This window comes from Pipistrellus kuhlii, unplaced genomic scaffold (genome assembly GCF_014108245.1).
Source record: "Pipistrellus kuhlii isolate mPipKuh1 unplaced genomic scaffold, mPipKuh1.p scaffold_m20_p_49, whole genome shotgun sequence".
Taxonomy (NCBI): Eukaryota; Metazoa; Chordata; class Mammalia; order Chiroptera; family Vespertilionidae; genus Pipistrellus; species Pipistrellus kuhlii.
The window spans coordinates 716744-729614 of record NW_023425550.1 but is presented as its reverse complement, the minus strand read 5'-3'; the positions used below and the strand labels follow the sequence as shown (position 1 = coordinate 729614).

Sequence of the window (12871 nt, the reverse complement as noted above, 5' to 3'; positions counted from 1 at the left end):
CAACCTCAAGGAACCTCCATTTTGCTTCTTTCCCCTCATTAATCATTGAGGTGTTACATGAAATTGTGAGGAATAAAAAATAAGGGCAAAATACCTAGAATATACCATGCATGTAATATGTGTTCCATAATAGCTATTTCTGCTGATAGTGACACAGAATACGTAAGCACTGCCCTGAAAATCCAAACAACCACTTACTCCTGAGGATTTATTTTTCAAGCCCCAGGATTCAGGACAATGGATGGAAGTCACAGGCTCCATTTCACCCTCTGACCCTTAACCCTCACTATGGCACAGAGGGTGATTGATGGAAGACACTGGTGTGTGTGTGGGGGGGGGGGGGGAGTGGAGGTGTGGGGCACAGGAAGTCTGCGAAGGGACACTGGGTGAACGTGGTAGCAGCTGCCCTTTAAGGACGATGTGGCCAAACGCAGCCCATGTCCAACAATGGTAGGGACAGGCTCGATGCCCCTGCTCTGCCCCTCAGGGCAGTGGTGCTGCTTTTTCTTTGTCCTCGAAAGCTGGCTGCAGCTGGAGCCCTTCTTGAGGGCGTTCATGTCCAAGGCTGAATGGGCATGTGGCTCTTCAGGGCAGTGCCAGAGTCTGATTTTGCCAGGTCCAGGACAAGGACTTAGTTTGCAGGGGCTCATGGGAAAGGACTGCAGCGCGTTTGTCTATTCTTGAGCACGTTTCCAGAGCGGCTCTGCAGATAGGAACGTAGGCTTTCGGCGCATTCATCAAAGTCCTAACCCCTAGTCCCCTGGGCCCGCGGCGCTCCAGTTTAATCCACCCCCCACCCCTTCCTTCTGGCCTGCCCTGGCGCCCCGACCTCGGGCTAGTTTCCTCCAGACGTATTGCTGTTTGCTAACCGCCGCCAGACACCAAAACAGCCCTTTTTGTTAATCTCGGGACAGGGTTCCACTCGTTTCCTGCAGGCATCAGCCAGTGGGCGGTCAGCCAGCGGCTCCTAAAAACTAAGCTCGGCCACAACGACTGAGGCCAAAGCGCGGGTGCCATCCTGCAACTTCTAGGGAAGAGCCTTTTACCCTGGGGACACCAAGGTCAGAAGGGGTAGAGCCCTGTCCAAGGGTCACCGCCCTGGGTCCCGCTAGGGCCCAGAGTCTGGCGCACTGCGTGTCATTTCCAGGCCCCTGGCTCCTTCCCTGCTGTGGACTCCCTGCTCCGGGCCCGCAGGGTCCACCTCGGAGACCTCCATCTCCAGGACCCGGATGGGAAGGGCCTGCGGGCAGCTCGCGGATGCTGGCCCCGCACCCAACCCAGACAACCTCCCCCGCCGGGTGTCCTCTGGATCCGCCCCTGGCGCACCAGCCCCGCCCCCGAAACTGCGAGCTCCCCCGGCAGCTCGCGCCTCTGACGCAAACCCTACACCCCCCCTCCGATCCCCTCCTCCTGCCCCCGCACCCAAGCCGGGCGCGCACCCAGCGTCCGCGCTCGTGCGCGCCCCTGTCAGCACCGGGAGCGCGCAGCACGCTCCGGCTCTGGGCGGGTCCTGCGGTGTCGGCGAGGCTCCTCCCCCTGCTGCTCCTCCCCTCTCCCCGCTCCATCTGGACCTACTCCTCGGGTGCTCTCCCGCAAAGTGTCCTCCTCTGGGTCCCCTCTGTCTGCTCCCAGTCATGGTGGCCTGGCGCTCGGCGTTCCTCATCTGCCTCGCTTTCTCCTTGGACACTCTGGTCCAGAGAGGTAAGGCGAGCGGGGTGCACGCGGGGACCACTCCCACCCCACCCCCCGGGGCCCGTGGGGCGGGGGCTCGACGCCCTTGCGGCCCGGCGGTGCGCATGAGCGGCCCTGTGCCCGCCCCAAAGGGCCTGCGCCGGACACAGTTGGAGGCGGGGGGGGGGGGGGGGGGGGGGCGGGAGCGCGAACCCCAAGCCCACGGGGGGCTGAACCCTGCTGCCGTCCACGTGGCCGGAAGGGAGGCAGCGGGACCCCTTCTGGTGCTGGGCTGGAAACAGCAGGAGAGCACCCCTTAGGATCCTGAACTAGGTGTCACCACTGGTGACAGCAGCTGTCCTCAGGAGAGTGCCTTTGGGAAACCTTGAAGAGAGCACTCCTTTCCCTCCAGCGGAGCTCCCCGAAATGTGTTTCTAGGCCACCTGCACAGAAAACACCTGGAGAGCTTCTGGGGCGCATTCCTACCCCACTTTTCAAGATCTCTGCAGAGACTGTGTAGGTCTACCCAGCTCCCCAGGTGCCTCTGGTGACCTCCCCAGTTTTGGAACCATTAATGATATTTGGCCAAAGATGGGGAGAGAGAAATCCTGCCGAATCAAGGCAGGAAGTTTCTTAGATCCTGGCTCTTCAAAGTGTGGTCCAGGGCCACTCTCCATCACCTGGGACTTGTTAGGAATGCAGCATCTGGAGACCCCTGCCTCTGATCTAGGAGTCAGATTCTCCATTTTATCTAGATCCCTGGGTAATTTGCACTCAAGTTTGAGAAGCGTCTTAGAATAAGTTGTCTGTGGTTAAAAATAGGGTCTCACACTGGTACTGGCAGAATCTCCTCATAATTATTTATATCCCATCCCCACATTTAAAAAAAAAAAAACACTGCAGTTGAGTACAGAATTGTGCTCCAAGCTTCCTGACAACCAAGGCAAATTCAACGAATGAAAATCAAATGAGCTGAGCAAAAATAAGTTTGTCCTCGTACTGACTTCTTGTGGGATTTATGTTACGCATAAGGAGCACTGGGAAACAGTAGACGGTGCTAGACAAAATAGTTTTGCAAAAGACGCAGAAATGTTTCTCATCTGGGCAATTCTCCTGGAGTTGGTACAACAAGGGACAAAGGCGCCAGGCTCTGTTTTAGACACTGGTAGTGCCTTGAACAGAACTGGACTGTCCTCATGGAGCTGATACTCTGGTGGGGGGTGAAAACAATGACCAACATGACAGTCCATATGGCATATTGTTAGTGCCTTGAAGAAAAACAAAATTACAGGGCTGTGGAGTTTTCTATTTCTTTTTTTGGTTAAAAATTTAAGTTTGTGTATAATTCATTTGTGGGAAAAAGTATAGTCACTTAATTGACTTGTATCTAATGATGTGGAAAATTTGAGTGTGGAAGCACAATAAAAGTTAGAAAAATGGTAATCTTTGAAAGGCTATCTTCTGAAAGTTTTCAACATGCTACGTACATTGAGAAGGTGAGGAATGTAAATGATCAAGTCTCAGTTTTTCACCATCATGTGTTACACTAGGTGATTTAGGAGGTGGTGGAGGAAACCGCGAAATGGTAAAACCATTAAAAACATTTTTTGTGGCCCAGTCAGCATGGCTCAGTGGTTGAGCATCAACCCATGAATCAGGAGGTCATGGTTCGATTCCCAGTCAGGGCACATGTCCGGATTGTGGACTCGATCCCCAGCAAGGGATGTGTAGGAGGCAGACGATCACTGATTCTCATCATTGATATTTCTATCTCTCTCCCTCTCCCTTCCTCTTTGAGATCAATAAATTTTTAAAAATATATTCTTTTATTTAATCCTCAATTGAGGATAGTTTTTAAAATGATTCTTTACTGTTGAAAGTATTACATATGTTCTGAAACCGGTTTGGCTCAGTGTATAGAGTGTCGGCCTGCAGACTGAAAGGTCCCAGGTTCGATTCCGGTCAAGGGCATGTACCTTGGTTGCGAGCACATCCCCTGTACAGGAGGCAGCTGATCGATGTTTCTCTCTCATTGATGTTTCTACTGTAACTCTCTCTCTCCCTTCCTCTCTGTAAAATATCAATAAAATATATTAAAAAACAAAACAAAACAAAGTATTACATATGTCCCCCTTTACCCCCCATTGACCCCCTCCAGCCTGCCCCTACCCTACCCCAGGCCTTCAGCACCCTAAGATATATATATATATATATATATATATATATATATATATATGTATGTATATGTATATATATATATGAATGATCTTTGGTTGATTACCTCCAACCCACTCACCGTTCCCCATGTTCCCTTTGAGATTCTGCACTATGTTCCATGCTTCGAGTCTCTGGATCCACTTGGTTCAGCAGTCAAGGATATTTTTTCCATATTTTTTTCAGAGAGTGGAAATGAGGGAGGGAGGGAGGGAGGGAGAGAGAGGAGTGAGAGAGAGGAGTGAGAGAGAGAGAGAGAGAGAGAGAGAGAGAGAGAGAGAGAGAGAGAAGAAACATCGATGTGATGTTAGAGACACATCAGTTACCTCCTGCATGCGCCCTGACCGGGGCTGGGGATCGAACTTGCAACCCAGGTACGAATCCTTGACCAGTAGTGAATCCGAAACACTTCGGTGTGTGGGCCGACACTCTACTGAGCCACACCTGCCAGGACCAGTGAAATCATTTTACAGATGAGTAAATGGAGGCGAATAACTTCCCTCATGTGGCAAAGCTAAGATTTCATCCAGTCTTGTCTGATTCCTGATGCCACAGTCCTTGCTTTCAAGCACTATATACACTGAGTGGTCAGATTAAATGCATAATAATCTGGCCTCTCTCTCTCTCTCTCTCTCTCTCTCTCTCTCTCTCTCTCTCTCTCTCTCCATCTATCTATCTATCTATCTATCTATCTAATTATCTATCTATCTATCTATCTATCTATCTATGAGGTCCAGTGCATGAATTCGTGCATGGGTGAGGTCTGCCGGCCAGCCTGGCCAGGGGGATGGGACATGGGCAGTTGGCTGATCTGCCTGCTGGTCGAACTCTTGGTTAAGGGGACAATTTGCATATTAGCCTTTTATTATATAGAATATACACTGAGTGGCCAAATTATTATGTGTTCAGAGGTCATAATAATCTGGCCACTCAGTGTATATGCCCTTACTCTTGGAATCTGCCCTCCTACAGCTTACTGGCCAAGTGGCCTTGGTAAAGTACTCTGAACCTTAGCCAGTTTGCTTATCTGGATAGTGCCCAACAACTCACAAAGATTTGTGGAGGGGACCAGGCATGTATCACTCTCAGATCTGCAGTGCTGTACCAGCTATCATCTCCAGGGTGCTTGCTGTGTGCTAGGCACTTCACACTTATTCGTTTTAATTGCCCCAACAATTTTGCTGTCCTTCCAATTGAGGGACACCTGGTCAAATAGCTTAAAAGAGAGAGAGCCAGGGCTGCTACCCAGTGAGCTTTTTACATTTTATTTATTTTTAAAATATATTTTAATTGATTTTTAGAGAGAGAGGAAGGAGTGGAGAGAGAGAGAGAGAGAGAGAGAGAGAGAGAGAGAGAGAGAGAGAGATATTGAGATTGGCTGCCTCCTGCACAACCCTTACCAGGGATTGAGCCTGTAATCTGGGCATGTGCTCTGATCGGGAATCGAACCTGCAACCTTTTCATGCAAGGACCATGCCCAACCAACTGAGCCACACTGGCCAAGGCCCTTTTTATTTTAAGTAAGAAAGCTGAACCAGAAGAAGCTTTTGCTTCAAGGTAGGGATCCAGGTTTCTAGATCTTTTGTGCAAAATACAATGATAATTATGGGTTTTGCATTGGTGGCTTTTTTTTTTCCCCCCCGAGATATGTGGGCAGTTAGTTTTAGAGTGGCTGTGTCTCCTAGAGCCCCAGAGTGGTAGATTGGGTGGGGTTGCCCAAGAGTCCACTTTATTCTGGTCCTCATCCTGAGCAGTGAGGTGTGACTGAGAAAGTCTGGTTGGCCTCAGAAAGTGCACACAACCTTGAAGCATGATTTAAAAAAAAAAAAAAAAATATATATATATATATATATATATATATATATATATATATATATATATATAATTGATTTTTTTACAGAGAGGAAAGGCGAGGGGTAGAGAGCTAGAAACATCGAAGAGAGAGAAACATTGACCAGCTGCCTCCTGTACGTCCCGCACTGGGGATGTGCCCACAACCAAGGTACATGCCCTTGACTGGAATCGAACCTGGGACCCTTCAGTCCGCAGGCTGACGCTCTATCCAATGAGCCAAACTGGTTAGGGCTTGAAGCATGATTTGTGAAATCCCTCCAGATGCTGGCAAGTTGAGACAGACTTTAGGATCCAAGGAGTTTAAAATGGTGGTTAAGAAATCATCCATGTTCTAATTATAGATGGTTTTTTAGTGCACTGTGTATTTTACTAGTTCAGAAAGCTCTGAGGACAGGTCTGTAGCCTGTGAGCACCTACAGAAATGGGAGGCTGTTTTTTTGAGCAGTGGAGAGAAGCAGCTCAGTGGTACATGTGGGTAGTAATCATAATGAGGGCTCTGTTTCCCCAATGCCTTCCACACTCCAGGCCCTCAGTGCCTCACACACATCTCCTCATCATAACAGCCCAGAAAGGTTGGCATGGTGACTCCTCTGTCTCTTGAGGTCTATAAGGAACGGTTGCCTACAGCCTTGAAATTAACTGAGTGGGTAACCCATATCTCAGATGAAAAATATGTGGTCCGGTGAGGTTTAGGACATGAATGCAGGTTTATCCTGAATCACCAAAGCAGAGGGCATGAATGCAGACACTTACAGGATTGAGGTAGGTCAGTAGTCGGCAAACTCATTAGTCGACAGAGCCAAATATCAACAGTACAACAACAGTACAACAACTCTTGTGAGAGCCACATTTTTTAAATTTAAACTTCTTCTAATGTCACTTCTTCAAAATAGACTCGCCCAGGCCCTGGTATTTTGTGGAAGAGCCACACTCAAGGGGCCAAAGAATTGCATGTGGCTCTCGAGCCACAATTTGCCGACCATGGAGGTAGGTCATAGAAATGTGAGAAGTGGGCGAGAATAAGTGTTGTGAGAGAGCCTGCTCCCTTAAAGAGAGGTAGCCCGGCTGACAGGGAGAGTGCAGGCTTTGGGGCAATCCTGTCCAGTGCTACTACACCCTGGGGCAATCATTTAACTGCTCGGTATTTTGATTTTCTCATCTGAAAAATGGGGATAACCACACCATCTATCTCATGGGATTGCTGTTATTACTACATGAGTGCAGTGCTTAGCAGAGCGCCTGGCTCCAGGTGAGCTTTATGTTAGTAATTATTCTCATTGCCTAAGATAGGGGTGTCGAACTCAATCAGAGAAGGGGCCAAAATCTAAAATCCAGCCTAAATCGCGGGCCGAATGGTTTACTGAACAGTCATAAACTGTCATTGTGATGGAAACGCAGCGGAGTGCAGTGATGACAGCGCGGTGCGGGCCACATTGCAAGGCCTGGTGGGACGGATTTGGCCCGCGGGCCTTGTGTTTGACACATGTGGCTAAGACCTTCCAAGCCACAATTGAAAAATACACAGTGCCAACCTTGAAGTAATTATGCTAAGTGAAAGAAACCAGACACAAAACCCCACATGTTGTAAGGTCCCACTTATATAAAACTAGAGGATATAAAACTAGAGGCCCAGTGCATAAAGTGTGTGCATGGCTACGGTCCCTAGGCCTGGCCTGGAATGGAATGGCAGGTCCCAGCTGACCTCTGGACCCTGTGTGCCCCCCTTTGCCTGAGTCACAGCGCCTGAGTCCCCACACAGAGATGTGGTGAGCGTGGCTGGATGCCACAGACCAGGGCACAATGTGGGCCTTTGGGCTGCCCAGCAGCACTGCACGGAAGCCAGGCAGGCAGTGCGCTCTCTCCTGGCCACCCTAGCAGACTGGCTCCTGCACGAACCCATGGGGAGACTGACCAACCCCTGCGGTCCCAGTGGCTGTGGCCTGACTCACCCAGAAGAGGCTGCACAAGTGCGAGGTGGGCTCCTTGTGGGCACCTGGCACCTGAGTGCGGGGGGCTTCCCCAGCATGCAAGCCCTGGCGTCTGGGAGGGGGGCGAGTAGCAGGAGGAGTGAGAGTGAGTGCGGGCATCCTGCATTCTCACCGCACCTCTGTCCTATCACTCCCGCCCCCACATAGCCAGCAAGAGGTCGGAGCGCATCTCCAATGCCTGTCATGTTCCATACTGACCCCCTGGTGGTCAGTGCACGTCATAGTGAGTGGTCGAACTCCTAGTCTGCCAGTCCAATGACTGACTGAGGGGATAATTTGCATATTAGGCTTTTATTATATAGGATGTCCAGAGTTGGCAAATCCATACTGATAGAAAGTATATCACTGGTTGGCAGGGAGGGAGGGAAATGGGGAGTAACTGCTTAACAGGTACAGGGTTTCCTGATGGAGTGATGGAAATATTCTAGAACTGGAAAGAGGTGATGGTTGCACAACCTCGTGAATGTACTAAGAACCACTGAATTATACACTTTGAAAGGGTGAGTTGTATGGAATACGAATTACATTTCCATTAAAACATTAATTAATCCATTAGAACAAATGAAGGAGGTGGAGCATGTGACCCCTGAGTTTGAATTGGTCTTCAAGAGTTTTTGGACTTGGTTGGGGAGGGGAGAAAGCAGAGCAGAATGGGCCCCAAGGGCCAGTTACACTGAGATGCCAGGCTTGAATGGAGGCAGAAACTCTCTGGGCTGGCTTGAGCTGTTGGGTACGAGCCACAGGGTTGGAAAGAAATGCTTAACCCACTTGTCTGAGTTCTGGAATTTCCCCTGGAAAGAAACATCCTGGGCAGAGGAGGGGAATCTTCCCTTTTCTGGATGGCTCAGCATTACTGTTATTCACCCCAGATAGTCATTGCATTAGACTGAAACGGTCTGGGGACTGTTTGCCTTGAAGTCTCATTTGTTTTGGTTTTTGGCTTCTTCCTCACTGTCACACCCCTGTCCTCTCATCATTTTTAACATTTTTCTTTATTGATTAAGGTCTTACATATGTGTCCTTATTCCCCCATAGCCCCCCACTCATACCCTCAACCCCTGTTGTCTGTGTCCATTGGTTAGGCCAGTGGTCGGCAAACTGCGGCTCGGGAGCCACATGCGACTTTTTGGCCCCTTGAGTGTGGCTCTTCCACAAAATACCACAGCCTGGGAGAGCCTATTTTGAAGAAGTGGCATTAGAAGAAGTTTAAGTTTAAAAAATTTGGCTCTCAAAAGAAATTTCAGTCGTTGTACTGTTGATATTTGGCTTTGTTGACTAATGAGTTGGCCGACCACTGGTAAAGGGGAATTAAGGTAGCAGATGGAACTAAGGTAGTTCATCCTGTGTTATCCTGGCCAATTAAAGAACAGGGTTCTTTAAATATGGAAGAGGGAGGAAGTAGAGTCAGGATCAGAGTGATGCTATGCAAGAAAGATTCAGCTGGCCTTTGCTGACTCTGAAAATGGAAGAGTCTTTGAGGTAAGGAAAGCACATACAGCCTCCATAAGCTGGAGGAGGCAATGGAACAGACTCCTAGAGCTTCCAGAAAAATGCAGTCCTGCACACACCTTGAATTTAGCCCAGTGAGACCTTATTGGACTTCTGACCTCCAAAACTGTAAGATAAAAGTGTGTTTCAAACCCCTAAGTGTGTTGTATTTTATTATAGCAGCAAGAGGAAACTAACAGAGAAGCTGAGAGGTAAATATTAGTGTCCTCTTCATTCTTTGAAAAACAAAAAACAAAAAACACAAAACTAGCTTGTGATGTTTCTTTACATTGTTTTAATTTTGCCAATTTAAATCCATCAACAATACTCTCTGAGTTTAGAATTTTAAGACAAATGTGCATAAAATTGGGTGGCAGTGATGATTTTGGTGCAGCAATAAACCTCAAAGGGCTCTGGAAGGCAGCCTGATTTCTTTAGCTTGGCTTTGATTTTTTTTTAATTTTAATTGATTTCAGAGAGGAAGAGGGGGGGGGAGAGAGAGAGAGAGAGAGAGAGAGAGAGAGAGAGAGAGAGAGAGAGAGAGAGATATCAATGATGAGAGAATCACTGATCAGCTGCCTCTTCACACCCTCCACTGGGGATCAAACCCAAAACCTGGGCATGTGCCCTGACTGGGAATTGAACCATGACCCTCTGGTTTATAAGTTGATGTTCAACCACTGAGCAACACCAGCTGCACAAGCTTGGCTTTGATTTTAAACTACTTTATAAGGAGATTGGGGCCTGCCTCTGTTTCAGAGTGCATCCTGTTTTTTTGTTCGTTTGTTTTCAAATATATTTTATTGTTTTTTTTTACAGAGAGGAAGAGAGAGAGATAGACAGAAACATCGATCAGCTGCCTCTTGCACCCTCCCCACTGGGGAGATATGCCCGCAACCAAGGTACATGCCCTTGACCGGAATCGAACCTGGGACCCTTGAGTCTGCAAGCTGACGCCCTATCCACTGAGCCAAACTGGTTTTGGCTGCATCCCGTTTTGTAGGCCTGCAGTGGGGGCCACTGACTGTCTTCCCAAGAGGCCCTTCTCCCATACCCAGTCCTGATGGCTGCTCATGAAGCAGGAAACAGTCTAAGGCCAGCAGACAGAGGGTGTTTTTGAACAGTTTTGGGGAGGAACATTACTTGTAACCTTGGTGTAACAGGATAATGCTCTAACCCACTGAGCTGCCAACTGGCTAGGGCAGACAGGATTTCTTATTTGTTGAGGCTGGGCCTGCCCCTTTGCTGCCAGATGACTGCTCTCTGGAGACAGGTCTGGGCAGAGGAACAGAGCAAGGGTCAATGGCTTGGACCTTCACTCCAGCTTCAACCAGTTTTGAGCTCTGTTTTTATTAGTTTTCTTCCTAAGGATTCTCAGAAGATGACAGAGGATTCTGCAGCTTTAAAACAAACAGTTGCCCTAGCTGGGTTTCTCAGTGGTTAGAGCATTGGCCCAAGGACTGAAGGGTGTCAGGTTCAATTACAGTCAAGGGCATGTACCACAGTTGGAGTCTTGATCCCTGGTTAGGGCATGTGTGGGAGGCAACCAATGGATGTCTTTCTCAATCAGTGTTTCTCTCTATCTCCCTGCCCCTTCTCTAAAAAATCAAAAGAAAAAAATATCTTCAGGTGAGAATCAATAACCACACACACAAATAAAATAAAATAAAACAAACAAAATCACTTTGAAAACTGAAGTAAAAGAATGCTTTAGTTGACTCCCACTGAGAGGAATGCCCCTGCTCACTGAACATCTGTTTAAAGGAGACATCTGGCTGGCATCGTGAGGTGGCTTTATTTGGGATTATTCTATTTGGGATTATTTTCTAAATTAGAGGCGATATCCTCAGCAGGAAGCATTGTTGCAGTGCAGAACTCATTACGACCAAAACAGTGCCAAGGCACAGACGGGGCTCATTTTGGCATTCTTCTTTTTATTTATTTTTTTGCTGCCTCAGCTGGCCAAGGGTGAGGGAATTAACACAGGGCCTGCATTCCAGCGTGGCCCCGCCATTTGCTGTCAACAGTGGACTTATCTGATCTCTGCTTTGTTGGCCTCACAGAATTGTCCAAGCAGGCAATTAATTACTAATGCAAACAGACTGGTGTTGTCAAGGTATTACCCAAGTTAGGCTCCCTAGAGGGGACTAGAATGCAAAGGGGGCCACCTGCTTCTTTGGTTCTAATGAGAATCCAAGGGCCGATGTTTACAGCGTTTGCTTGGCCAGAACCAAAGTGCCAGCTAAATTAGTGAGCTGGGCTCAGAGTTTGAATGAGCTCAGGAGGAATTGCCCCAAAAGCAACTCTAATTGAGTGGCTTACATATCCTCTTGGCTTCCTGCAGAGTTTTTTACAGTTCATTTGGCTATCCAGCTTAAAAAAAAAAACACAACAAAACAACAACCAAAAAACCAGGAATCCAAAGTGGTACATAAAAAAAAAAAAAGCCAACAAAAAACCACGTTTGCATCTTTTATTTGTCAAATACAATATACCATGTAGAGTTGTAGTTTGGATAAGGTGACCAGACGTCCCAATTTTTGGAAAGATTCAGGACTTTTTTAAAATGCCGTGGGACGCGGAGACAAATTGTTAAAAAGCGGGACGTCTGGTCATCTTGTTTGGGACTCTCATTAATTCCCACCCAACACTTTGCTTCCCACATCTCCCATGAAACTGCTCCTTGCCGTGGCCAGTGATGTCTTCTGTGTTGCTAAATCCGGTCATCTGACACCTCTGATCACACCCTCCCCCTGGAAGCATTTTCTCTCTTTAGCTTCAGGGAAGCCACACTTTACTAGTCATTGTTGCCTTTCTTCCCTCACTGACCTCAGGACTGGTGGCAGTGCCTGGGGCTTAGTTTCCTCTACAGGCTTCTTTCCCCGCACTGGATGGCTTCCACCAGCCTCATGGCTTTAAATGCCTGTGAGTCTTAGTTTCTATCCCCAGATCTGCTCTCTCTTGACCTCCAGGCACCTGCACCCAATATCTCCACTTGGTTTTCTCATGCCCTGCTGGGGTAGGCTGTTGAAATCCTTCAGGTTCACTTATTCCCACCCAACATCCGAATCCTGGCTCTTACCCCAGGGTCCCCGGACCTCCCCGAAGCCCAGCAACCAAAGGGTTCATGCCCTGCACAACATGCTAAATTGTTTTGACTATTACTCCTTGATAAATTAAATATAGAGAAGGTAGTCAGAGACCGGGATGGCAGTACACAGGCTTTATTGGAGGGAAGAGTACCCCTGCCAGCTAATTCCAGAGAGAGGGGCGGAAGAGAGCGAGCGCCAGGGGTACAAGCACCTTTAAAGATAGGGGACGGGGTTTAGGGCACTCAGCACACGCTGATTGGTGATTAGGGACCTAGGGACTTAGGGATAGGGACTTAGGGTATTAGGCAGGTGCTGATTGGTGGTTCAGAGCTCAGGAATGTCTGGCCGCAGGTGGGGTTTATGTCTGTCCATCAACTGGAGGAAGGGAGGATCTATCACTCCTGCTAATAGGCATCTCAGAAGGACTCTGTGCAAACCTGAGTTTCTGCTTGCTCCCTTCAAACCCCCTCTTCCCACCCGAGTAACCAGAAGCCCCATTCTGCTGGTAGCTCTGGCCACAGTGGCCAGAGCTTTTTGCCCCACAACTGTTCTTTTTGCCCCACA

General features: G+C 48.3%; 1 protein-coding gene across 6 annotated transcripts in view; it reads left to right on the top strand.

Annotated features, from left to right (window-relative positions):
• The first annotated feature begins 1465 nt into the window (after nt 1-1465).
• Nucleotides 1466-12871, top strand: part of CD99L2 (CD99 molecule like 2) — an 80783-nt gene continuing 69377 nt past the window's right edge. For 2 of the 6 annotated variants that reach the window (XM_036413079.2, XM_045572569.1), the window contains exon 1: nt 1466-1701. In XM_036413079.2, coding sequence (XP_036268972.1) covers nt 1635-1701 — 67 coding nt within the window. In that variant the 5' untranslated portion in view covers nt 1466-1634. The remainder of the gene's footprint in view (nt 1702-12871) is intronic. The other 4 variants (XM_036413080.2, XM_036413077.2, XM_045572568.1 and 1 more) reach the window with 3 other exon arrangements.